The 25,130-nt window shown below is 32.2% G+C and overlaps 1 protein-coding gene across 2 annotated transcripts; it reads left to right on the top strand.

Annotated features, from left to right (window-relative positions):
• The first annotated feature begins 5,593 nt into the window (after positions 1-5,593).
• Positions 5,594-24,804, top strand: LOC139491020 (uncharacterized). 2 transcript variants are annotated; one of them, XM_071278269.1, is made up of 7 exons: positions 5,594-5,784; positions 6,529-6,624; positions 14,030-14,422; positions 15,118-15,492; positions 16,136-16,432; positions 17,281-17,384; positions 22,249-24,804. In XM_071278269.1, exons 2-7 carry the CDS (start codon positions 6,585-6,587, stop codon positions 22,840-22,842), a joined length of 1,803 nt encoding a protein of 600 aa, XP_071134370.1. In that variant the 5' UTR covers positions 5,594-5,784; positions 6,529-6,584; the 3' UTR covers positions 22,843-24,804. The 2 variants fall into 2 exon arrangements, with proteins under 2 accessions (XP_071134370.1, XP_071134369.1); XM_071278268.1 differs by lacking the exon at positions 6,529-6,624 and having other exon boundaries at positions 5,621-5,784.
• Positions 24,805-25,130: the final 326 nt, after the last annotated feature.

The raw sequence follows: 25,130 nt of genomic DNA, 5'->3' as shown, positions 1-25,130 counted from the left end.
GCTATCTGTTACGCCTATTTAAAACCAAGAATATTGATAGAATCAGTGTCAATGTAAATTTTCAGACAAAGTTGACTTTTGGTCATTTCCTTTCATATTTAGGTATTTTGAACATTCCTGGCTTTCAAATGTTAATTTTTAAGCATTCTTAGATGATTCAAACCTTGTTTACAGATGCTACACATTACAGTCTGTCATATGTCTATTGGGCTTGAACTATTGTTCCTGGCTCAGTAACTGCTCGAGAGAAAAAAAAATATGCTTTATTTTTTGTCATGAGAAATACTCACAGTAGTATTTGTTATATGGATTTCTAGCAAGGTTTACATGTGTGATATGGTTAATCTGACTTCAACCTCATTTAATGAATCTATTAAGTTTTGTTCGTGAAGCCAATATGTCAGATACTACAAGCAATAGGCCAACTATATTTGGTGTATGCAATGACTGTAATTGTACATGTGCAGCTTGTAGGTTTCATCTGATATCAACATCATTTAATGGATCATTAGAAAATATTTAGTTTTTGTGGTAAGGTCTTCTTCACGGATATTATAAGCAATAGGACCACTTAATTTGGTATGTGGAATGATTGCAAGGTAAATATGAATGTCTGGCCAGTTTCATATGACCTTAACCTCATTTTCCTGTTGCATTGTTTTGTCAGTTTAGCAGATTCTATAAGCAATAGGTTAATTATGTTTAGTTAGATGAAATTCAATGATTTGGCTGTCGGTCTGTCAGGATGCATGTGACCTTGACCTTATTTTCATGGTTCATTGCTCAATGATAAGATTTTTGTAGTTTTATCAGTTTATCGGATGCTATACGCAATAGGTCAACCATATATGGTGTTGTATGGTTGGAATGTGTACATGTCTGTCTGGCAGGGTTGACATTAACTTGACCTCATCTTCATGGTTCATTGGTCAATGTACTTAGTTTAAACATATTTTATTTGTTAAAGTACAAATTGGATAAGACACAAGTCAAACAGACTTATGAAGTCTTCTCCATTTAACATTTATAGCAATATAATACAAAAATATATGTATGAGCATGCATGTATAGAATGGTATATCTATTTAGTAAATATATATATAAATATGGATCAAAAGACGGAAAATTGAAGAAAAAGAAAACAATAATAATACAGAAAAAAAATCAAAAATCAAAATATATAAATCATTATTTAGAAAACAGAAACACAAAAAAAAACAAAAAATAACAACAAAAAAAACAAATAATAATAAAAAAACAAAAAAACAAAAAAAACAAAAAAACAAAAACAAAACAAAAAACAAAAAAAACGAAAAAATAAAAAGGACAAAAAAGGGGAGAAGAAATTTTACTTAGATGATGATGTGTGTGCGATCATGGTTTGCTACCTAGACAATTTGAAATCTTTCCGAACTTTTAATAAACTCAAAGACATTTTTGAAAATGGTTTGGTTTTGCTCTAGAGAAAGAAGACAACTACCCGAGGTAAGTAGTTCTATGTTAATTTTACAATCATTTGGAAGCCAGCGCAGACTTTCATACATTTTATTTCGTATGTCTGAATATAATATACATTTAAAAAAGAAATGATAGGAATCTTCACGATTAACACCACAGCGGCAGGAAGGGTCAGAAATAATATTGACCCTATATAGATCATAGTTTAAGGATGATGCAAAACATCGAAGTTGGGTGAGAATTATATTCAATTTTCGATTTCCAAATTCATATTGCTTCGGTACAAATATATTACTCTGAGGATAACGGTTTTTTAGTTCAGTTTTAAATTTATTAATTGATTCCACATCACGAGTTGAATCATCAAGATTATTCCAAAGACGAATGGTTGATGGAATAAAAGAATCATTAGTTAATGGTAGTCTGCAGAATGGAATAATGATGTCATTTCCATTACGTAGAGGATAGACCGTCATACTTTGTATTTTTTGGGGAATTAAATTTGACAAATATTCTGGAACATTATTATTTTGAATATTATAAAACATTTGGATTTTTCTTCTCTCTCTTCTTTCAGCCAATGTTTCCCATCCAAGTTCTTCATAAATAATCCTTGAGCTTGTGAATATAGGTAACCCCGTAACTATCCTAGCAGCTTGGAGCTGTAATTGCTCCAGTTTATTGACATAACCTACCCCAATATTATCCCAAACCTCACTTGCATACTCAAATAAAGGTCTTATAAAAACTAAATAGAGTTTTTCTAAATTTTTCCTGCTCAGTTTATATTTCAACTTCCTTAGCATATTTATATGTTTAGACGTGCTTAAGATAATATTATCAACGTGGGCATTCCATTTAGCATCATTGCTAAATGTAACCCCTAAATGTTTATGAATATTTGTAATAGGTATATTTTTATCATTGAATATAAAGTTCATTTCTGGGGTTTCAACATTAGAAAATAACATAATTTCTGTTTTATCTGGATTAAAAGACATTAACCATTTTTTGGACCATTCGTTCAGCTTTTCTAGATCATGGTTTATCACAGTTTCTATCTGAAAAGCATCACGATCCGCACAGCTGAACGATGTGTCATCTGCGAAGAGTCTGCACAGAGAAATAAGTCTTTCTGCAATATCATTAATATATTATAAAAAGTAATGGTCCAAGGACCGACCCTTGAGGAACTCCAGCTGAAATACTGCAAAGTTTTGAAGAAGATTGCTTGATAACCACCCTTTGTTTTCTATCACTTAAGTAGCTTCTAAACCATTTTAACAGATTTCCATTTATACCATAAGCCTTCATTTTATGTAATAAACCATCATGCCAAACTTTATCAAAGGCTCTAGAGAAATCGCAAAAAACAAAACAACTTATCTCTTTCTTTTCAAGTGAGTTCAATATGCAATTATATATTTCTAACAGTTGGTGAACCGTTGAACATTTAGGAAGAAAACCCGATTGATACTCATAAATTAATTTAAATCTTTGTAAGTGGTTGTAAACATATTTATATACAACACGTTCCATGACTTTGCCTATGCAACTTATGAGTGATATAGGTCTATAATTGGAAGGTAATGAACTATCCCCCTTTTTAAATAAGGCTATAACATTTGCAATTTTCCAGCTGGAAGGATATTTGCACTGATGCAAGGATTTATTAAATATAATACATAATGGAATTGCAATTTTTTCGGGACAAATTTTAAGCATCTTATGACTAATGACATCCGGGCCTGACGCTTTTTTTGGATTTATAGTTTTTATGATATCAACAATTTCACTAGTACTAATCACTATATCATTCAATAAATTGTTAGTTTTTTTGTCGAAATCGGGTAATTGAGCATCAACATCTGCTAGCGATGAAATGAAACAAAAATACTTATTTAGAATGTCGCATTTCTCGTCGTCTCTATCGGCGAACTCCTCAAAACGATCATCATTAAGAATATTTTTCAATGGGGGTATGTTATTAGATCCTCTATTTGGCTTAATAAGCATCTTCATAATTTTCCAATAAGTCTTAGAATCTGAAGCGTTATCTAGTATTATATTTTCCAAGTTTTTCTCAAAATTTTCTTTCGCTTCTTTTTTCATATTATTCACTTTATTCCTTTGTTTCTTATATTTATTAATATCCGTTTCTTTTTTAGATTTAATTGATTTTTTTCGTAATCTATCCCTTATTCGAATTGCTTTTCTGATATTACTGTTAAACCAGTGTTTGTCATTACCACGTATAGTTACTATTTTGGTTGGAATGCTCTCTCTTGCAATGCTGAGGATTTTTTCAGTGAATATAGTGACCATTTCGTCTACTTCCTCAACATTGGAAAAGAGTTCGTTCCATTCAATTGCATTCATCATATTTGAAAACTTTTCAACATCTGTTTTTTCATATAACCATATTTCCCGTTTAAACGACTTTGTTTCGGACTTTGGACATTGTAAAAAAATAATAGAGGCATCGTGATCACTGATGTTAGCAGGTACATTCAGTACATCAGAAAAAGAAAATTGTATAGCATCACTTAATATGATCGGATCAAGCAAAGTACTACTGATTTCACTACTGTGATCAGTTACCCTTGTTGGTTTATTAATTACATTTTTTAAATTAAATTGATGAATTATATCATATAACTTATTATTATTATACGAAAATAAATCTGAATTCAAGTCTCCAGAAATCACAATGTTTTCTGTATACTGATAACCAAGTTCAATAGCATGATTTAGCCGTGTCCAATATTCAACACCTGACCATTCCGGTCGATAAGTACAACATAATAAAAACGTTTGACCTTTACCTCTGATCTCAACCCAGATAGTTTCGTCAATGTGGTTTTCGAGTACACCTTTTCTGGTGACTGACATATCATCTTTTGTGTAAATGAGTAGGCCTCCTCCGGCGTTATTACGATCTTTACGGAATATATTTTGTGAAAATGAATCTATCATTAATTCTTCGTTATTTATGTTTGGATCTAAGTGCGTTTCAGTGATTGTTACAATATCAAACTCTTCTGCGAAATTTTGAATGAAATCAATCTTATTTCGTAAACTACGAATGTTAATATTGCATATTGATATGGAGTTATCAGTTTCACGAGAAAAATCGTTTTCATGTTCAATTGGGCCAGGATTTTGTTCAACGCTTCCAATTATAAGGATAAAATGTAAAACAAATAGAAGGAATAAAACATTTATGTTTGGATCAAGGCTTTGGAGAAGCGACAAGGAGACGACGAGAAATGAACAACGAAAATTGGTAAGTAGAATTTCCGAAAAGGTTTCTCCGTTGAAACAAAAATTATCTGATCCGGAAAAATTAAATTTACATGAATTAAATAACCCTATGGCTACCCTGTATTGTTCAATACAGTTACCCATTAGGTAAAAGTACAACAAACAATAACATGTTATAAGACAGGTTGCCATTCAGGTTACACAAAAAAAGTAGATCACACACATCATCATCCAAAGTCTTACAGGTATTAAATATATATACACAAAGAAACAAAAAGTACATTGGTAAACAAATTAAATTGAAGGAAATCATTTTCGATTCATAAAATGGGAAAATTAGTTCACAACAAACTTTAAATATAAAGTCCGGGTTTTTTTCAATGTACTTTATTGTGATTAGGTCCGTTATTCGGATGCTATAGGTAGAATCCCAAAATTTTTGGTGTATTGAAAGATTGTCAGATGTTTATGGTCTGTCTGGTAGGATTCATCTGACCTTGAGCTCAGTTGTATGATTTACTGCTCAACATGACATGGACACTGCAAAGTCATGTGTCAACTCGACATTGGGTCATATTAGTATTTGATTCCTTTTTCGCTATTCAATTGTAGTTGTAATTGCCCCAATTTCACAATATCATGAAGTGATCGCCCATTTCCTATATTCACTTTATTCGTGAGTTATCCGTGCACATTTACTGTTAAATATGCAATGAAATGTTTTAATTGCTTATACAAGTATAACTTTATGTATTTGACATATAAGGTTATATGAATGTCCTTCAAATTTTAATTTGATGATTTAAATGCTATCAGAATTCGATTCACACTACAGAGAATCAATACCTCCTTAAATTTAAAATATATTAATATATATACAATGGGTATACATTGCAGTGGAGGTTATTTAAATTTTTTAAAGTTCGACATGCATTGTTTATTGTTGCTTTCTGGATGACTTGATATTCTGATATATTTTGGACTTCCTAGTTACTCTACCGAAAATGGAAATACTATGTAGACTCGTGTTTGCCATCTGTATCTTCACGATCTTTAAAGCAGGTATTTAGCTATACGAATTTGTATAATAGAAGAATATAATAATTGTTGTAATAGAACAATTTTTATGTGCTTTTTGTGTTTTTATTTATCATTTGTGAAAAAAATCTCTAGCGCTCAACTCCATCTTACAATGGTATTTAAAGTTAGAGAAGGCTCATGCACGAGGAAAGTATATTGTAGAGGGGCTGTTATGTTTAGAAAAAAATCTGATTGGAAATCATCGTGGGATTGTTTCGCGTATTTTTCGCGAATTCACATTTCATTTGATTAATTGTTTAAATACACGTGTAAAAAAAGTGGATATTTTTTTATGAAATGACTTTTTTGGAAACCACTGGCAGTCTTTTCCAACCCTTCACCCCGATAGACCCAATTTGCAATTATTGTTTATTTGTTTTCATCTTGAATATGAATGAAATGTTAGCCACTGGACGATAGCGAACAACTGGTTACATTTATAACATAGTGAATTGTCTACATTTGCTTCTTACCCGATTTTAATAGAATCCCTAGAAATAATAGATTTCTATTGTTGGCATCGGTCATAATTATATATGATTCATGGTAAAAATAAGTTATTTTTTGAATGAGGGAAGTATATAAACTCTATAGAAATAGCTAAAAAGAACCCTTCAATAATTTTAAATATAAAAAAAACCCACTTAGAAACGTTTGTCTCTAAATAGATCGATAGCTGTTGATATAAAACAGAATCAGTTATTAAAGTTTATTGAATTTTAATAGATTTGAATTTTAAAACTTCACGAACAAAGACATGGAATACTAGATTATAATCAAACATGAAGATTCTGATTTTTACATTGTTGACTGTCGAAATAAGTAAGTAGATTTTTACATATTCTTAACTATTTAAAAGGTAATTCATATTAATGTACAGAGGTGGTACATATTTTTGCATTTAAACCTTTTCTTCTTTTTGTAAAAACCTAGGATTGATTATTGAAATATTTGAATGAACAGTGTCTCAACATATGCAATACATTCAGAGTGAAAATTATCAGAATGAATGAAACTTTTGGAAAAATTACACATTCAGAGAAAGCAAAATACCATAATACTAAGTTTAAGCCATAACCAATATAAGTCCTGCAGTCAAGATGCGGTCCATAGTTTGTCACCAAAAATAAGTTTGTATCAATAAAATATTTGGAAGATGTGGTATAATTGCAAAAGTATACAACTACTAGTATTTACTGGAGACAAAATGATGTACATGTTAACATCTATAGGACAACTTACTACCTTCAGCAATGAGCAATTACAATTATGTTGCCTACATGTCAATCATCTCACATCTAATTAATTTATTGTAAATACGCCATTAAAGTCTGAGAAAAATTGATGCCAAAATGTAGACATCGACAGAATGTAGGATTATCATAGCTATATAGCGATTCATATTTCATGTTTTAATTTACTAAAAACAAACTTACAATGGCATATTGGCATAATGGCATATTGTTATTCTAAACTGTTTCCAAAAATTGATCGCCCTGAAGATCATAAAAAACATTTTATTAAAATAAAGTATGTCAATAAAGGTTTTGATTTTGTAAATATTGCCGGTATTTTTAACGACCATTCTGTTAAAGACCAAATTCCTGGATATTTTGATAATACTGAACTCCCTCTCATTTGTTATATTTACAAGAAATCTACCCGAAAATATGTGTTTAATTATAGCCAATTGTGTAAAGATGTAAATATCACTGAAAATACACCTATGTCTCTGTCGTGTAATTGCAGTAATTCAGAATACACCTGTGGACCAATTTCCCATGTTATAACAGGAGACCTTAACATCGTTCGCGACCGAGAGTTAAAATCATTCCTCAGTAAAGGACCTAAATATCGTCCCCCGTCAGCTATTAACTGGAATGAGTGTCGTAATATCATCAACGACTCACTCCGCGCCTACTGTTTGAAATGGGTAAAACGGGAAAAAGCTGACAAAAAATCTTTGGACTCTTTTTTTAATTCAGTAATGAAGATAGTTGATATTCGAATACAACATTTTAAAGAACATTTTACCCTCAACAAAAACTATAAAAACCCTATTTCGCGTATCAAAAATAAACTAACAGAACTAGCCAAGGAATTTGTTTTTGTCCCGGCTGATAAAGCTGCGAATAATATCATTATTGTTTGACGTAAATTTTATATAGAGGTTCTGCAAAAGGAAATCACGAATTCACCAACATTCCAACTGACTTCATTTTCAGAAAACGACATCTGTAACAAACATAAACTTTTAGCTACTTCTTTACAAGCAGAACCAAACACAATGAAAGTCCCAACTATGTACTGGCTTCCGAAGCTGCACAAAAAACCTTACAAATATAGATTTATTTCATCTTCCAGCCATTGTTCAACTACTAAATTGTCTGTTTTACTTACTAGTACACTTGGTACAATAAAAAACCTGATAATAAATTGTTCAAATAAGGCCTTTGAAAATAGTGGAATTAATTACTTTTGGAGTGTCAAAAACTCATTGGAAGTACTTGATAAATTGCATGCATATATTGGTGATTTTGAATCTGTTCAAAGTTTTGATTTTTCTACCCTATATACCACTTTGCCTCATATTCTTATTAAGAAAAAATTCACATCCCTAATTAACTGGGCATTTAAAAAGTCGGAATGCGAGTACATATGTTCAAACTCTTTTAGATCATTTTTTAGTAGCAATAAACAAAAGAACTATGTCAATTGGACATGCTTTGATACTATTTATGCACTTGAATTTTTACTTGATAACATTTTTGTTCGCTTTGGAGATTCCGTATATCGTCAAGTTATTGGAATTCCAATGGGGACTAACTGTGCACCACTTATTGCGGACCTGTTTTTGTATTGTTATGAGTTACAATTTATGACTAAAATTAGCAAAGACCCATCAAAACAACATTTGATACAAAAATTTAACAATACTTTTAGATATTTGGATGATATATTGGCTCTAAATAATGACGACTTCAGTATGTATACTAAAGAAATTTATCCTGTAGAACTTACTTTAAATAAAGCTAATGATAACAATGACCACTGCCCTTTCCTCGATCTTGATATCTATATCATAAACGGGAAGCTTAATACAAAAATTTATGATAAAAGAGATGATTTTTCATTTCCTATTGTTAATTATCCATTTTTAGATGGTGACGTTCCCTTGTCACCATCTTATGGTGTTTATATATCTCAACTTGTACGATTCGCTCGTGTATGTAACAATGTATTAGATTTTAGCGAGAGAAATTTATGTATTACTGAAAAATTATTACACCAGGGTTTTCGATATCACAAACTGGTCAAAACATTTACTAAATTTTATCACCGGTATAAGGAAATAATTCGTAAATATAACTCAACATGCAGACATCTTATACGTTCAGGTATTTCACATCCAAAATTTTATGGAAATATTCTTTATAAAGCACAAAAATGTCAGTATTCTCCTCAGAAACTAACAAAACCTTTAAATAGACTTATTAAAAGGGGATATAGTTACGATACTGTTGTTAGGTCATTAAAGATTGCATATTTTGGCTTTAACATTGATTCACTGATAGGGTCTTTGCATCGGAACTAAACACATTTATTTCTTAAAAAAAACAGTTGTTGGCATGACACGGGTTATGTTCTTCTCATATATTTTATGATAGTATGATACTAAACCCCTAACGGGAGGGATTGTACCTGATATTCATATGATGAAGACATAATCTTTCAATCAGTTTAATTGAGGTCTGGAGCTGGCATGTCAGTTAACTGCTAGTAGTCTGTTGTTATTTATGTATTATTGTCATTTTATTTATTTTCTTTTGTTACATCTTTTGACATCAGACTCGGACTTCTCTTGAACTGAATTTTAATGTGCGTATTGTTATTCTTTTACTTTTCTACATTGGCTAGAGGTATAGGGGGAGGGTTGAGATCTCATAAACATGTTTAACCCCGCCGCAATTTTGCGCCTGTCCCAAGTCAGGAGCCTCTGGCCTTTGTTAGTCTTGTATGATTTTAAATTTTAGTTTCTTGTGTATAATTCGGAGTTTAGTATGACGTCCATTATCACTGTACTATTATGCATATTTTAGGGGCCAGCTGAAGGACACCTACGGGTGCGGGAATTCTCGCTACATTGAAGACCCATTGGTTGCCTTCGGCTGTTGTTTGCTCTATGGTCGGGTGGTTGTCGCTTTGACATATTCACCATTTCCTTTCTCAATTTTATTACAATAAATTTAATATTTAGAGATCTTATTTCAGTGTTAAATTGATATTTTATTAGAATACATTTATTCAAAGCATCGTCAATAAGTTTACACCCTTTTCAAATACTATTTAGACAACCTTAATACTGCTACTTTCAAAACTTAATTCCTTCGAAACCAATTGTCGTCTACAATGCCGTCTTTTCTTTTCATTACTAAATTTGTACATTCTATAAGCAACGAGACGGTTGCAACGTGTGGTGAGGGATCTGCTTAAGAAAAGAAAAAAAACCAAATGAAAGCATGTATTTTTTTAAATGGATAGGTGATAGTTATATCAACAGTCTACTGCAATTGATTTTTGAAAGATCACAGACACATTTTTCAGCATATGAAATATCTTGTTTATGAATTATACATAAGAAAGGCGCGAAAAACACTCATTTGTACACGGTAATACAATACATCTTTAAGACAATGAATAGCCGAGGTTAACCTTAATGTCTTTTTTTATAGTGAGCAAATACACTTCATCTTCAAACTTATTATAGTGCTTTGAAATCTATGTACAAGTTAACTTTACGTTTTTAATTTGTAAATCATTTTTACCATCACCATGATTTCCTTGATGAATAGACATGTGAAAGTAAACACAATTGCATTACAAATCTAACTTCATATTTTACATGTTCCTTATCAACATCTGAGTAGATAGAGCCATTGTTCGTCTTTATTATAAATGAAATAGGAAGTACTAGTATATCAAAGGAAAGAAGACTATAGATTTATGGTGCATTGATAGTTGTTTGCTTTACATGTACGGTATAAATAAATGCATATACACTATATCCAAACATGTTTTTACCCAACGCATTCTTTATTTGCCTATTTGTAATTCAGTTGTTGTTTTCATTCTATTTCTTTCTCCCTTTTATTGTTTGTCATAATCAGACCGTTTTTTTACTTGTTTGAAAATTTTCACATTTTGTCATATCGGGGCCTATTTTACTCATTGACAAATGCCGGACAGTGATCCAATAATGCTAACAACCGCGTCATTTTGGACTTTTGTGGAGAGAAGTCTCAATTAAACATTCTGCATATCCTTATTTTAATATGTACATATCTATATGGATTAGTTTTATTATCGTGTGATAAATGGAAATGGATTTTTAAGGATATAGATTCTACACCAGGAATGTAACGTACATAAATACACGTGACCATTCATCTCCTTAAACTAAGACTAATAAAATTGTCTTACGCTTAAAGAGGGCCTTAAAGCAGATATACTCATTCAAATGATTTAAGAAATCACAATTATAGAATAAACATTGTGAGTAACTGTATAGTGCAAATGCATTTTGTCTAACGTTTCAATATTTGTTAGAAGTAAAAAAAAAGTCTATAAACTTGTGTTTTTAACCCCACCCCCTAAATAAGTAATACAATGGATTTGTTTCTACTAAATAATATGAAAAGAATAGGTCATTTAAGATCTCTGTAAAAAAACAAGAAAATATCTGGACGGGGAAGAAAACCATACAGATTTAGATTCTGACAATTACTATTTTAAATATCTGTGTTTCGATTGTTCTTTTAAGATTTACTTCAAAATGAAATTAGTTTATTTACCTAATTTTTTAAAGTATTTGCTAACGGCTTGAATACTACTTATAAGTGCATTTAAATGTCATAAACAGCGGAATTACACGCAAAACAAATTTGTTTTATTTTTTTTTTAAACTTCTTTTGTTTATTGTTTTTTTTCGATAACCGTATTACGTTTATAAGAATAGAAATAATTTACAACAATTACTTTTTCTTTTAAACAAATTAACAGTAAACAAAAGTGGACACGCTGTAATGTCTCGCCTGTTTATCTTATTAGGATCGAAAACTGTAAATTTAGGAACTATTGCAAGCATTTATTATTGTAAATTTGACATGAACAACCGAAAACTCGAAATTAACTGCGGTAACTTCAGGAAAAGCTGTGCTACGTTACACATACTTCCTGTAGAAAGCTGATAGTTCTATCCGGGCTACGTCCGCTAAAAAAAACCCTCACAAAATCGTCAATAGTGCTGAAAAGGGCATTAAACACTAACCAATCTATCCTATGTATTGCATTCTGATATATTCGTCACAGGAATAAACTGTTGCATATGCAATCGTTGTCAATTGGGTCGAGGGTTTTGAGCTTTATTCACATTTGTAAAATTATATGAAAAAGAAACAATCGAAATGATTACATTACAGTCAAACATGCTTAAGAGACCACCTGTATTAAGCAAAAACCTGTGTTAAAAGACCTTCAATTTTAGACCCCTCTGTAGTACATTTCATGTTAATTTTATATAAATTTAACCTGTATTAAAAGACCACCTGTCTTAAGAGACATTTTTTTGCTCTCCCTTAAGTAATTTCTTAAAACAGGTTTGACTGCACTTTTATTATAACCTTCAAATTGGTTTTGTGTAAAAAGTAAAACCAAGGTAGAATGTAAGATGGCGAAATAAACGTAAAACGTCTAGGATATGAATCCTACGGAAGCCCGTAGTGGATCTGCAAAAATGAATTATTTCGTTATCTCAATATATATATCATTATTTCAATATAATTAAATTTTTATCTCGATATATTTAAAGCGTTATTTCGATATATTTATATCGTTTAACGATATATTTTTTTCGTTATCTCGATATAATTAAATCATTATCTCGATATAACTAAATCATTATCTCGATATAATTAAATCATTATCTTGATATAATTAAAATTATTATATCGATAAATAGAAACTACTTTTTTTAATTCGAGATCACGATAAAACATAACCGTTTTACCGAGATCTCGATAAAAAAATATATCGTTATCTCGATAAAACGAAATTGTTATATCGAGATCTCGGATTATTATATTGTTATCTCGATTCATTATATCGAGATCTCGGATAATTATATCATTATCTCGGATTATTATATTGTTATCTCGATTCATTATATCGAGATCTCGGATAATTATATCATTATCTCGATTTATTAAATCGTTATCTCGATTTATCATATCGTTATCTCGGATTATTATATCGTTATCTCGATTTATTAAAACGAGATCTCGGATTATTAAATCGTTATCTCTGTTAAATATATCGAGATCTCGATAAAAATATATCTTTACTTCAATAAAACGAAACCTCTATTTCTGATCTCGTCATTTTGATGTAACTAATAAATATTCAAATTAATACCAGAAAAAAGCACTCTTTAAAATGTTTAACTTAATTTATTCATTTATTTAGTTTCGGAGAATAAACTAGTAGATTTCCATAACTATTTTTAACAGAAATTCCTTGGTTCAATGTATTGATGACCTGAATACCAAAACATATATATAATTTAAAATATTAAAATACTCAACATTATCTTTTTTTTATTTTTACGTTACGTTTGCTGTTCTTTATCCCATATTTATAGATATAACATGTCCATTGTGCCGCAATGACCATTAGAGGGGTTACGCGTGAAATTTAAGAAATAGCCAATTTTAAATAAGAGAATGGACTGTTACGACCCTTTAGCCCCTAATAACATACATACCTTATACTTCATTCGAAAGCTTATTTATAGAGAACAAAAGACATATAGTCAATATGTTCCGCAACGCCTATTAGAGGAGTAACACAGACCCTTCAGTCCCTGTATACACTACTTCAAAGCTTGAAAAGTTATTTTCATTGACCGCACATATAATTCTTCCTGTAAATATTCTTGTAAGTTGCAAGAAAGTCTACTGAGACTGGTTTGATCTTATATTAAAACAGAAGTCATTTTAAACCGAACAACTACTTTATATTGAAAGCGATTGCTTTGCCTTTGCATTTGCTTTTTTGAAATATGGCATATAAATTCCGCTAACTAAATTATTACTTCTTTATGGATTACTTATTAGTATCAGTAGATTGACAGCCTATAAAACAATGATTTTGCTATTTTATTTTTGAATAGGTTTTGCTCAACATATTACAGAACCAACAGCCAAAGAAAGCGATTGCTTCGGCGAAATTCTTACAGGAAATTGTTCAGAAACTAACACAAGGGCTTATGTCAAACAGGTTAATGCTGGTGTCAAGTATCATGATCGATATACCGGTAATGATTCATGTAGTCCATCTTTCTCTGCCCCAAGAGAATGCTGCGTCCAGGAATCAGACGACTGTCACGGCGAATACATCGCTGTCACTACTGATCCCCACAGTTACCATAAAGACTGTATTGGAAAGAATAAATGTTCAGCAAGACAAGCTACTCGTATGGACACACTATATTTGACAAGCTGTACCCAAAATCTTTATCCGCTCCAAACTACATATATGGATGTAGAATTTTATTGCATTGACGGTAAATGATAGTAGTATTCTTGATGAAATAATTGAAATTTTGTTTAATCAATTATGGAAAGACAAAAAGTATCAATTGGCTGATAGAGAAATTTTATTTTTGGGACCATTGAGAAAAAAAGAATCATACTGTAATGCTACAACTACCCAGCGACTCCAAAAAAAAATCAGACATCCGTATAGACAACATACGGTCATTACTGTAACTTACAATGTTAAACCTCTTCAAATACCAGACTCTTCTATAAAAAAAAAAGATGTATCAACATTTTCCATCCACATACATTTTTTCTTTTTCATACAAAAAGAAAGAAAGAAAACAATGATAATACTAATAATTATAAAAGACGAAAAAAGCATTGATAGAAAACTTAAGATTACAACTGACAGGAGTCACTGATTAAGGACAGGCACATTCGCATGAGTTATCTGGGTGAACTAGTTTATACTAGTATACAACACTTAACCCCGCCCTTTCAATCTTGACATGTGGAATAAATTAGAACATTAAATTGAAACAAATGTCAAATGAAAAGAACTCAAATTACTTAACCGGTTGGTATAAACATTAATGAGTACGGATCTGAATACGTTTTACACAATTTACAACAAAAATATAAACAGACGATAGCTTAAACCTCGTTTTCTAGTGTGTCTGATTATCGACATCAAGGCCTATGTATATTTACATTTTAGTTAATAATATAACTCCCTTAAACAACGGAAACAAGCAGAATAATGGACAAGGGTCTACATTGTACTTATGGAGTGGCGACTCCAGCACTTACTCAGAACTGACAGTAGCAACTTATACCTGTTCAGTTGAGACGGACTGTGATGGTAAAATCTCTGTATTAAGCCTTGATTTTAGATTTGCTCCTGACAACGTGAATGTAACTTGCATTGAAGACAACATGTTGTCCATAACAGATGAATCGAATACCAATCATTTCAATTGTTCCTCAAACAACAACTTTGAGATCAAGACTTTGTATATAAGCCACAGTAACTATATTACTGTAACATATGCAGGGACAAACGCTGGGGGCTATCTATGGCTAGGGTTTCAAAGTAAGTTCGTATTATTCAGTTTGTGAATTATCACTTTTCGATACCGAAAGGTATGAATGATGTGTAGGTGAAACAAAATAATCTCTCTTACAAAACGAGCATGTTTTGAAGTGAAGGTGTGTACGATTAATGTTTTCATTGTCATTTATATCTTACAACATAAAAATGAAAACGAGGAATGTGTGAGAGAGACAACAACCCGAGCAAATAGCTAAACAACAGATGGGTCTTCAACGAAGCAAAGAAAATCCCGTATCGGTGGACTTCAGCTAGCCCTTTAATGATTGTAGCATCGCGGCTAGTTAAAAAAAAAACCGGCCGTACCTGTTAACTCCAAACCATACAAATTAAAAGAAAATACATGACTTACAAATGCAGTTCAGGTTTTTGATTTGAGGTAGGCATACAAAACAAGTATCAGAAATCTTTACAAACTGTTCGTTTTTGTTGCAAGGGGTATACATGAATCTAATTATAATTTTGTCCTTCACCAATCTCATCTTCAGAATTAAGGTATACATACTAATTAATGTAAGTTAATGTACGAGTCCATTTTATAGAGATGCCATAGAGGTACCCTTAGTTAAATTCATAAAATAAATTTATTCCTAATCATATATTTTCCAAATAAATATTACATCAGCATCGTCAAATGGTAATCTGACAATAAACTGCCAAAGTCCAGTCCAAATATATACCTGTGAAACCTCTACAACTGAAGAACCAACAACGACAGAACAGGAAACTACAACACAGCAAACTACAACACCAGAAACCTCAACTTCTTTACAGAGCACAACAAATGAAGCAAATGAAACAACAACCGGAAGTTTGACATCAACTGACGATCAAACATTTACCACAGACAATTCATCAACAGCAACGGACAAAGTTACAAACGGAAAGTCAGAATCACCATCATCAGGAAATAACACTGGGAGTATGTATATAAAAAAAATGTATACGTAGTGGTTCAAAAATGTCAAAGTGTCACTAAAATGATAATAAGTGTTTGCCTTTACAACATGATCTACCGAAAGGAAAACCAAGGAAAAACAAAAATAAATAAACAGTGGATTATCTGATCGGTTATCATGCAAGTTGTATCAAATAAATAAAGGCAACAGTAGTATACCGCTGTTCAAACAGTTCACCCGTCCTTTGTCCCTTAATCAAGTGTTTCAAATAAACAGTTGAAGCCACCAATCTGGCCGCTGTGTGAGAGAACCCAGTTAAAAAAATCTTTTCGGGTGCGGTTTAAAGATTGATGTGGTGTTCTATTATACAACGGTGTCAAACTGTTTTCCCCGAATTTATTTCACTAATTCTTGGGAGTAAATCAGGAAAATCGTTGAAACCTTTCAAACTTTACTCACAGAATTATGGAACAATTTACACACATGTTCATGACAAATTTATTCAATGATTGGCAAACTATGTAGTTAAACAGCTATCCTTCGTCCATAGTGTTCGAGAAGTATTTTATCTATACGCAGATCTTTCGGTATAAAAAAATCCGACCATTTTTTTTTCACGAGTCGCGGTAAAGTCTTTATCAGTATGTATAGGACACATTTAACACAAACAGTATCATTTAATTTTGTAAATGATCTACAAGACTCGCGTGACTCAGATATTTCCACCACTTGTCTTGTTAATCAGTTATGATTGACTATTAATTGCTTTACGTTCAGTGACATATATTACATGCATGTTCAGGACGTTTAAGAAGTCACACCTAAATATAATTGTAAATATAAGTTAAATACATATGTGTTTTCATTGCAGTGATTGCTGGTATTGCAGCCGCACTAATTTTAATTATAATGATAGTGATAGGTGTTGTTGTATACTTGAAGATTATCAAACCTAGGAGAGAAATTGCAAAACAGGTAGTTTAAAATTATTTTGTTCATAATTTTTTAAAATTGACAAAAAAGCAACAACAAAAAAGCATTACCATTGTTTAACTTTTTCCCTATTTGCATTGATCGCATTAGTTAGTGTAACTGTGTCTTTGCTTTTGACCTCCTATCATACGTCTCTTACCAACTCTAGATTTCAAATTGTTACTAGAAATATATTCTCAATTAATACCAAACTATTTCAGCCAAACATATACCATACACTTTAAAGAGACTTAGCTATAAAGTAGTACACCTTATTTGGTGAGATATTAAATAGAAGATGTGATATGATTGCCAATGTCACCGTACGCTCTTCAACAATGAGCAAAGCACAACCCACATAGTCAGTTATAAAATGTTATGTTAATGAAGTTGGATGTAGATACCATAGCTGTAAGATATACAGAAAGCCTATCACCCTAATTTTTCTTGTGCCATATCAAATAATTTGTTTATAAAATATCATATTTATTTTTTACATTAGTTGTTTGCATATCATCAATACAAGTCTTCAAAACGTGTTAACCTGTCATCATGCTTTGCCATACCGGGAACTATTTTTTCTAATTGACGAATGACGTACAAACTTTGTTCAGACTAAGTTGTTTTTATTTACGGTCCTAGTTTTCTCTAGAGCTCGTCCAAGATGTCATCCGAAAAATATGTATTTTGAAATCTATGAAATGAAACTGTCTGTATAAGGGTCCGAGTTGTTTTCTTAGACGGTTTGAGTTGTCTTAGGGCAGAGATGTCTTATACTCTGATCTGACTGATGTTCGTTTAAGAGCTGGAGTATAATACTATTTAGGCGCGCATGCGACTAGTTGCAAGTTACATATTTGTTTCTGGAAAAGCCTAACAATTTACGGTTATGATGATGTTTTGCTTTATTTCATATGCATGATCAAATAGTCCCGAGATCACTTGTGAAAATATCAAAAGATTATAAACTAGAGGCTCTAAAGAGCCTGTGTCGCTCACCTTGGTATATGTGAATATTAAACAAAAGAAACAGATGGATTCATGACAAAATTGTGTTTTGGTGATGGTGATGTGTTTGTACATCTTACTTTACTGAACATTTTGCTGCTTACAATTATCTCTTATCTATAATGAACTTGGCCCAATGAAAATTGTTAAAAATTGACTATAAAGGACATTAACTCCTTAGGGGGTCAATTGACCATTTCAGTCATGTTGACCTATTTGTAAATCTTACTTTGCTGAACATTATTGCTTTTTACAGGTTATCTCTATCTATAATAGTATTCAAGATAACAACCAAAAACAGCAAAATTTCCTTAAAATTACCAATTTTGGGGCAGCAACCCAACAACGGGTTGTCCGATTCATCTGAAAATTTCAGGGCAGATAGATCTTGACCTGATGAACGATTTAACGTCCGTTAGATTTGCTCTAAATGCTTTGGTTTTTGAGTCATAAGCCAAAAACTGCATTTTACCCCTATGTTCTATTTTTAGCCATGGCGGCCATCTTGGTTGGTTGGCCAGGTCATCGGACATATTTTTAGCTCACCTGGCCCGAAGGGCCAAGTGAGCTTTTCCCATCACTTGGCGTCCGTCGTCCGTCGTCGTCGTCGTCCGTCGTCGTCCGTCGTCGTTAACTTTTACAAAAATCTTCTCCTCTGAAACTACTGGGCCAAATTAAACCAAACTTGGCCACAATCATCATTGGGGTATCTAGTTTAAAAAATGTGTGGCGTGACCCGGCCAACCAAGATGGCTGCCATAACTAAAAATAGAACATAGGGGTAAAATGCAGTTTTTGGCTTATAACTCAAAAACCAAAGCATTTAGAGCAAATCTGATATGGGGTAAAATTGTTTATCAGGTGAAGATCTATCTGCCCTCAAATTTTCAGATGAATCTGACAACCTGTTATTGGGTTGCTGCCCCTGAACTGGTAATTTTAGGGAATTTTTGCTGTTTTTGGCTATTATCTTGAATATTATTATAGATAGAGATAAACTGTAAACAGCAATAATGTTCAGCAAAGTATAATCTACAAATAAGTCAACATGACCAAAATGGTCAGTTGACCCCTTTAGGAGTTATTGACCTTTATAGACAATTTTTAACCATTTTTCGTAAATCTTTGTAATCTTTTACAAAAATCTTCTCCTCTGAAACTACTGGGCCAAATTAATCCAAACTTGACCACAATCATCTTTGGGATATCTAGTTTAAAAAATGTGTGACGTGACCCGGCCAACCAACCAAGATGGCCGCCATGGCTAAAAATAGAACATAGGGGTAAAATGCAGTTTTTGGCTTATAACTCAAAAACCAAAGCATTAAGAGCAAATCTGACATGCGGTAAAAGTGTTTATCAGGTCAACATCTATCTGTCCTGAAATTTTCAGATGAATCGGACAACCTTTTGTTGGGTTGCTGCCCCTGAATTGGTAATTTTAAGGAAATTTTGCTGTTTTTGGTTATTATCTTGAATATTATTATAGATAGAGATAAACTGTAAACAGCAATAATGTTCAGCAAAGTAAGATTTACAAATAAGTCAGCATGACCAAAATGGTCAGTTGACCCCTGAAGGAGTTATTGCCCTTTATAGTCAATTTTTAACCATTTTTTCGTAAATCTTAGTAATCTTTTACAAAAATCTTCTTCTCTGAAACTACTGGGCCAAATTAAACTAAACTTGGCCACAATCATCATTGGGGTAACTTGTTTAAAAAGTGTGTGGCGTGACCTGGCCAATCAACCAAAATGGCTGCCACGGCTAATAATAGAACATAGGGGTAAATTGCAGTTTTTGGCTAATAACTCAAAAACCGAAGCATTAAGAGAAAATCTGACAGGGTTTAATTGTTTATCAGGTCAAGATCTATCTGCCCTGATGTTTTCACATGGATCGGACAACTAGTTGTTAGGTTACTGTCCTGAATTGGTAATTTTAAGGAAATTTTGCCGTTTTTTGTTATTATCTTGAATATTATTATAGATAGAGATAAACTGTATACAGCAATAGCGTTCAGCAAAATAAGATCTACAAATAAGTTTACATGACCAAAATAGTCAATTGACCCCTTAAGGAGTTATTGCCCTTTATAGTTAATTTTTAACATTTTTCATAAATTTTTGTAAATTTTTAGAAAATAGTTTCCACTGTAATTACTGGGCCAAGTTCATTATAGATAGATATAAGTGTAACAACAAGAATGTTCAGTAAAATAAGATCTACAAACACATCACTATCACCAAAACACAATTATGTCATGAATTTATCCGTGTCCATTGTTTAATATGCACAAGACCAAGGTGAGCGACACAGGCTCTTTAGAGCCTCTAGTTTAAACTAGATACCCTAATGATGATTGTGGACAAGTTTGGATTAATTTGGCTTAGCAGTTTCAGAGGAGAAGATTTTTGTAAAAGATTACTAAGATTTACGAAAAATGGTTCAAAATTGACTATAAAGGGCAATTACTCCTAAAGGGGTCAACTGACCATTTCGGTCATGTTGACCTATTTGTAAATCTTACTTAGCTGAACATTATTGCTATTTACAGTTTATCTCTATCTATAATATTCAAGATAATAACCAAAAACAGTAAAACTTCCATAAAATTACCAATTCAGGGGCAGCAATCCAACAACGGGTTGTCCGATTCATCTGAAAATTTCAGGGCAGATAGATCTTGACCTGATGAACGATTTAACCCCAATCAGATTTGCTCTAAATGTTTTGGTTTTTGAGTTAAAAGCCAAAACCCGCATTTTCCCCCTATGTTCTATTTTTAGCCCTGGTGGCCATCTTGGTTGGTTGACCGGGTCACCGGACACATTTTAAAAACTAGATTATACCCCAATGATGATTGTGGCCAAGTTTGGTAAAATTTGGTCCAGTAGTTTCAGAGGAGAAGATATTTGTAAAAGCTAGCGACGGACGACGATGACGACGACGGACGACGGACGCCAAGTGATGAGAAAAGCTCACTTGGCCCTTTGAGCCAGGTGAGCTAAAAAGGGACGAAAGATACCAGGTGGACAGTCAAACTCATAAATCGAAAATAAACTGACAACGCCATGGCTAAAATTGAAAAAGACAAACAGACAAACAATTGAACACATGACACAACATAGAAAACTAATGAATAAGCAACACGAACCTCACCAAAAACTGGAGGTGATCTCAGGTGCTCCGGAAGGGTAAGCAGATCCTGCTCCACATGTGGCACCCGTCGTGTTGCTTAAGTGATAACAAATAGTCTAATTTGGTAGGTCACATTCATGAAAGGGAAGGGATTGTAGTAACGACGTAAGGAACATATCCGATATCATTTGTGAAACGGTCTTTCCATAACGGTCAACCAACTCGTGATGACGTTCGTAACATTTACGAAGAGATGATTTCGACTTCACCAATGGGAATTTTTGGTTTAATAGCTTCCTTGTGAGCAGCAACCCTCTATCAAAAAAATCATGATAGGAAATGCAAGCATGGGCATATCGTATCAATATTAAGAGTTTGAGTATAATACTATTTAGGCGCGCATGCGACTAGTTGCAAGTTACACATTTGTTTCTGGAGAAGCCTAACAATTTACGGTTATGATGATGTTTTGCGTTATTAAATATGCATGGTCAAATAGTCCCGAGATGATTTGAAAAGAATAACTTTTCACTTGTGAAAATATCAAAAGATTTTAATCTATACTAGTAATAAAAAAGTGTTAAATTTTCAACACTAAAATGCAACATTATAACGAAACCAGCATCGTAATAGATAACTCAAGCGTTCCTTTCGCTTAAGTAATGATATATAAAAAATTGCTAGCATAATTTAATTCATGTATGTTTTGTATATAAAGGCCGCAACAAAAGAGCATCCAGGTGAACTGCCTCATGCTTCCAAACCGCATACCATAGAACAAGGCGACGGATTGCATGGAAACACGTCAAATGGGAATGATATAAGTTTTGGAATTATAACACAATCAATCATACACACGAACAACTCGTTGCCGGCATTTCCAACCGAATTTGATCCTGGCACCAGTCAACAACAATATCCCCCAATTACAAATTCAATGCAAGATCCATCAGTTGAAAAAAGAAAGAAAAAGAAGAAAAAGAAGAAACGTAGGAAAAATCAGGTTGAAGCTTTTGACAATGTGTTACAGGGTAATGACGTTTCAGCTTTACCAATGAACGAAGCAGTTATAGAAAATATTAACGAAAATGAGGAACAGTCCAGCAAACATAAAAAGAAAAAGAAGAGGAAAAAACCGCATGAAAATTCATCTGAATTGAATGGACAGGAAAATTTGGAAGAAATTCATGTGCGTAAAGAAAAGAAGAAAAAGAAGAAAAAAAGAAAGGAAAGACAAAGCGAAGATTCTAAGCAGGAAGAAGAGAACTACAATTATAAACAAACAATAGAGGAAGAAAATGATACAGAGTAAAAGGGTTCATTTTGCTACAGTGTAATAAACCGGTTAAAATATCTGTGATTTATTTTTATGTTTTTAATTTTGGTAGTATCCATACAATTGAAAGCACCTGCATATGCAATTATATATGAAACAAATAATTGCTGTTTACATTTGTTTCTCAATTTTTACTCATCATTTCGTACCGATGAGTGGAATGTTTATTCTTAAATGTGAAATAAACATCTATGAAGCAAATACAAAAAAATGTACTATGTAAATATTGTCGCCAGTATCAAAATTTCACAATTCTTTGAAATTATGGGACTTCTAACTACGATTCCGGTTCATTAGACCGTAGCTGACTCTTCTTGGCTTGTCTTGTAGTTAAAAACTTTTTAAGATAAAGCAGTTTACAGATGTTGGTTAATATAATGAAACTATGTGTGAAAAATAAAGTTGCCTTTTTTTTTTAAAAAGTAACAAGACAAAAAAGCCATCTCTGTTTGTAGAAAGAAGTAAGAATGCATTAGAAGGAGTAATTTAAAATATTTTTTTTTTATGTTAATGTACTCAGCTGTGTTTCTTTGTCATGGTAGCCACATTTTTGTTTTATTTGCAAGGATTTATTTTTTACCTGTCATTCGTTTGCTTTATATTGAGAAATACAAGTTTTATAACATGTGATAAACATTATAGGTGTATGAATTTCTAAAAACATTAACTAACAGTACTTGCCCCTTGCATGCAAGTTATTTTCTGTCGAATTATTCAGAAATCTCCGAACCAAATGACTGTAATTATTAGTAGTTGTGGACGTGTACTTTTAAAAATAAGATGTGGTACGCATGCCTTTGAGACAACTCATCATCAGAGACCAAAATGAGACAACATCTAAGGCATATATAAAAATAAATGACAAATGTAAAACAATTCAAAGTATTTTACTAATGGCCTAGTAAAAAACAACAACCCCCCAAAAAAGAAAAAAAAGCGAATAGGATAAACAGCAACAATAAACAAAAACATCGATTGATCTTATGCCAGATATAAATCAATGATAAGCACTGTACTACAGCCTCCTGGCTTGCTTGGAACAATCACATACAGAATTTGGTGCGATAAAACATGTTCGCGGGTCAGCCCTTTCCGTAACCTGGGACAGTGTTGTAACAACACAACATTCGAAAAATTATACAAAAGATACAAAGTACAGATCTGATAGTACCTTTAGTTATTGAAAGTTAGTTCAAAGCCAATAACAACTTCAGGTTTTTAATTTTGTTCACCCAACATGTCATGCATGTATAGTTTGTACAGCTCATTCCGAGTTACCTCATCTTATTGATAAACCAATGGTGCAAATTGTTTCGTTTAATTGTTAGGATGTACCATATTAGTGTGTATGTATAGTTTGTGTGAATTTTTATGATATAGTGTATTCACTTGAGTATCATAATTAATGTATTCATGAACACTTTGTATAATATATTCTATAGGAAAAAAGAATCTTTTGTGTACAAGAATGTGTACTTTTGTTTTATCTCAATGTTTGTTTTGTCAATCATGACAATTATAATAGATATATGAATATGTGTCATGAGTGCAAATGTCTTTTTATAGTTTTTATGTTTGCAAAATTTATATTAGAGACATTGTAATTGAATCTCAGCCGATGGAAGGTAAGACTTCTCTAACTGGTACATGTAACATGTTATATGAACGAAATAAGTCTGAAGAAGCCTTACATTTGATTAGAATTTGAACATTTTTGTTATATAATTTCATGTACTCATTATCTCATAATTGCAAATTTATTAAACTGTACTTATATTCCTTGAATTTATTTTGGTACATAGAAATATGGGTAATCACTTATTCCCCATTTTTATACAAGTTGTCATTAATGTTGTTAAAATGAATAGATGTTAAGTATTCGAATAGACTTTTCCAAATTATAACGGTTTTACCGTGAATAAAGTATTTTAAAATCAATTATGACTTACATCATATTAACATCGAAAAAGACGAATAGACAATCCGACAATCACACAAAAAAAAGATTGTGCAATATATCTCCAACCACAAAACGATGATAAGCCTATATGCTCCGAAAGGGTAAACTATTCTTGTTTGACTAGTGACACCCGTCGTCATACTCCTGACAAGTAAAACATTTTGTCTATAGTTGCAATCAGTGATGTCATAACAGGACTGTTGCTTCGATAAATGGCATATATTTGTGATCATGTGATCCACATAGGTCAAAATATAACCTTCAACAGTGAGCATTGACTCACTCCGAACAGCAATCTATTCAG

Source organism: Mytilus edulis, chromosome 10 (assembly GCF_963676685.1).
Source record: "Mytilus edulis chromosome 10, xbMytEdul2.2, whole genome shotgun sequence".
Taxonomy (NCBI): Eukaryota; Metazoa; Mollusca; class Bivalvia; order Mytilida; family Mytilidae; genus Mytilus; species Mytilus edulis.
Note: the sequence above shows the minus strand (reverse complement) of the source record. Positions and strands in the feature narration are given on the sequence as shown.

Coding starts and splice junctions, on each gene's coding strand:
- LOC139491020 (XM_071278268.1), top strand. CDS start 5,727: ATGGAAATACTATGTAGACTCGTGTTTGCCATCTGTATCTTCACGATC. Junction 5,785..14,029: donor CTTCACGATCTTTAAAGCAG/GTATTTAGCTAT, acceptor ATTTTTGAATAG/GTTTTGCTCAACATATTACA. Junction 16,433..17,280: donor ATCAGGAAATAACACTGGGA/GTATGTATATAA, acceptor TTTTCATTGCAG/TGATTGCTGGTATTGCAGCC.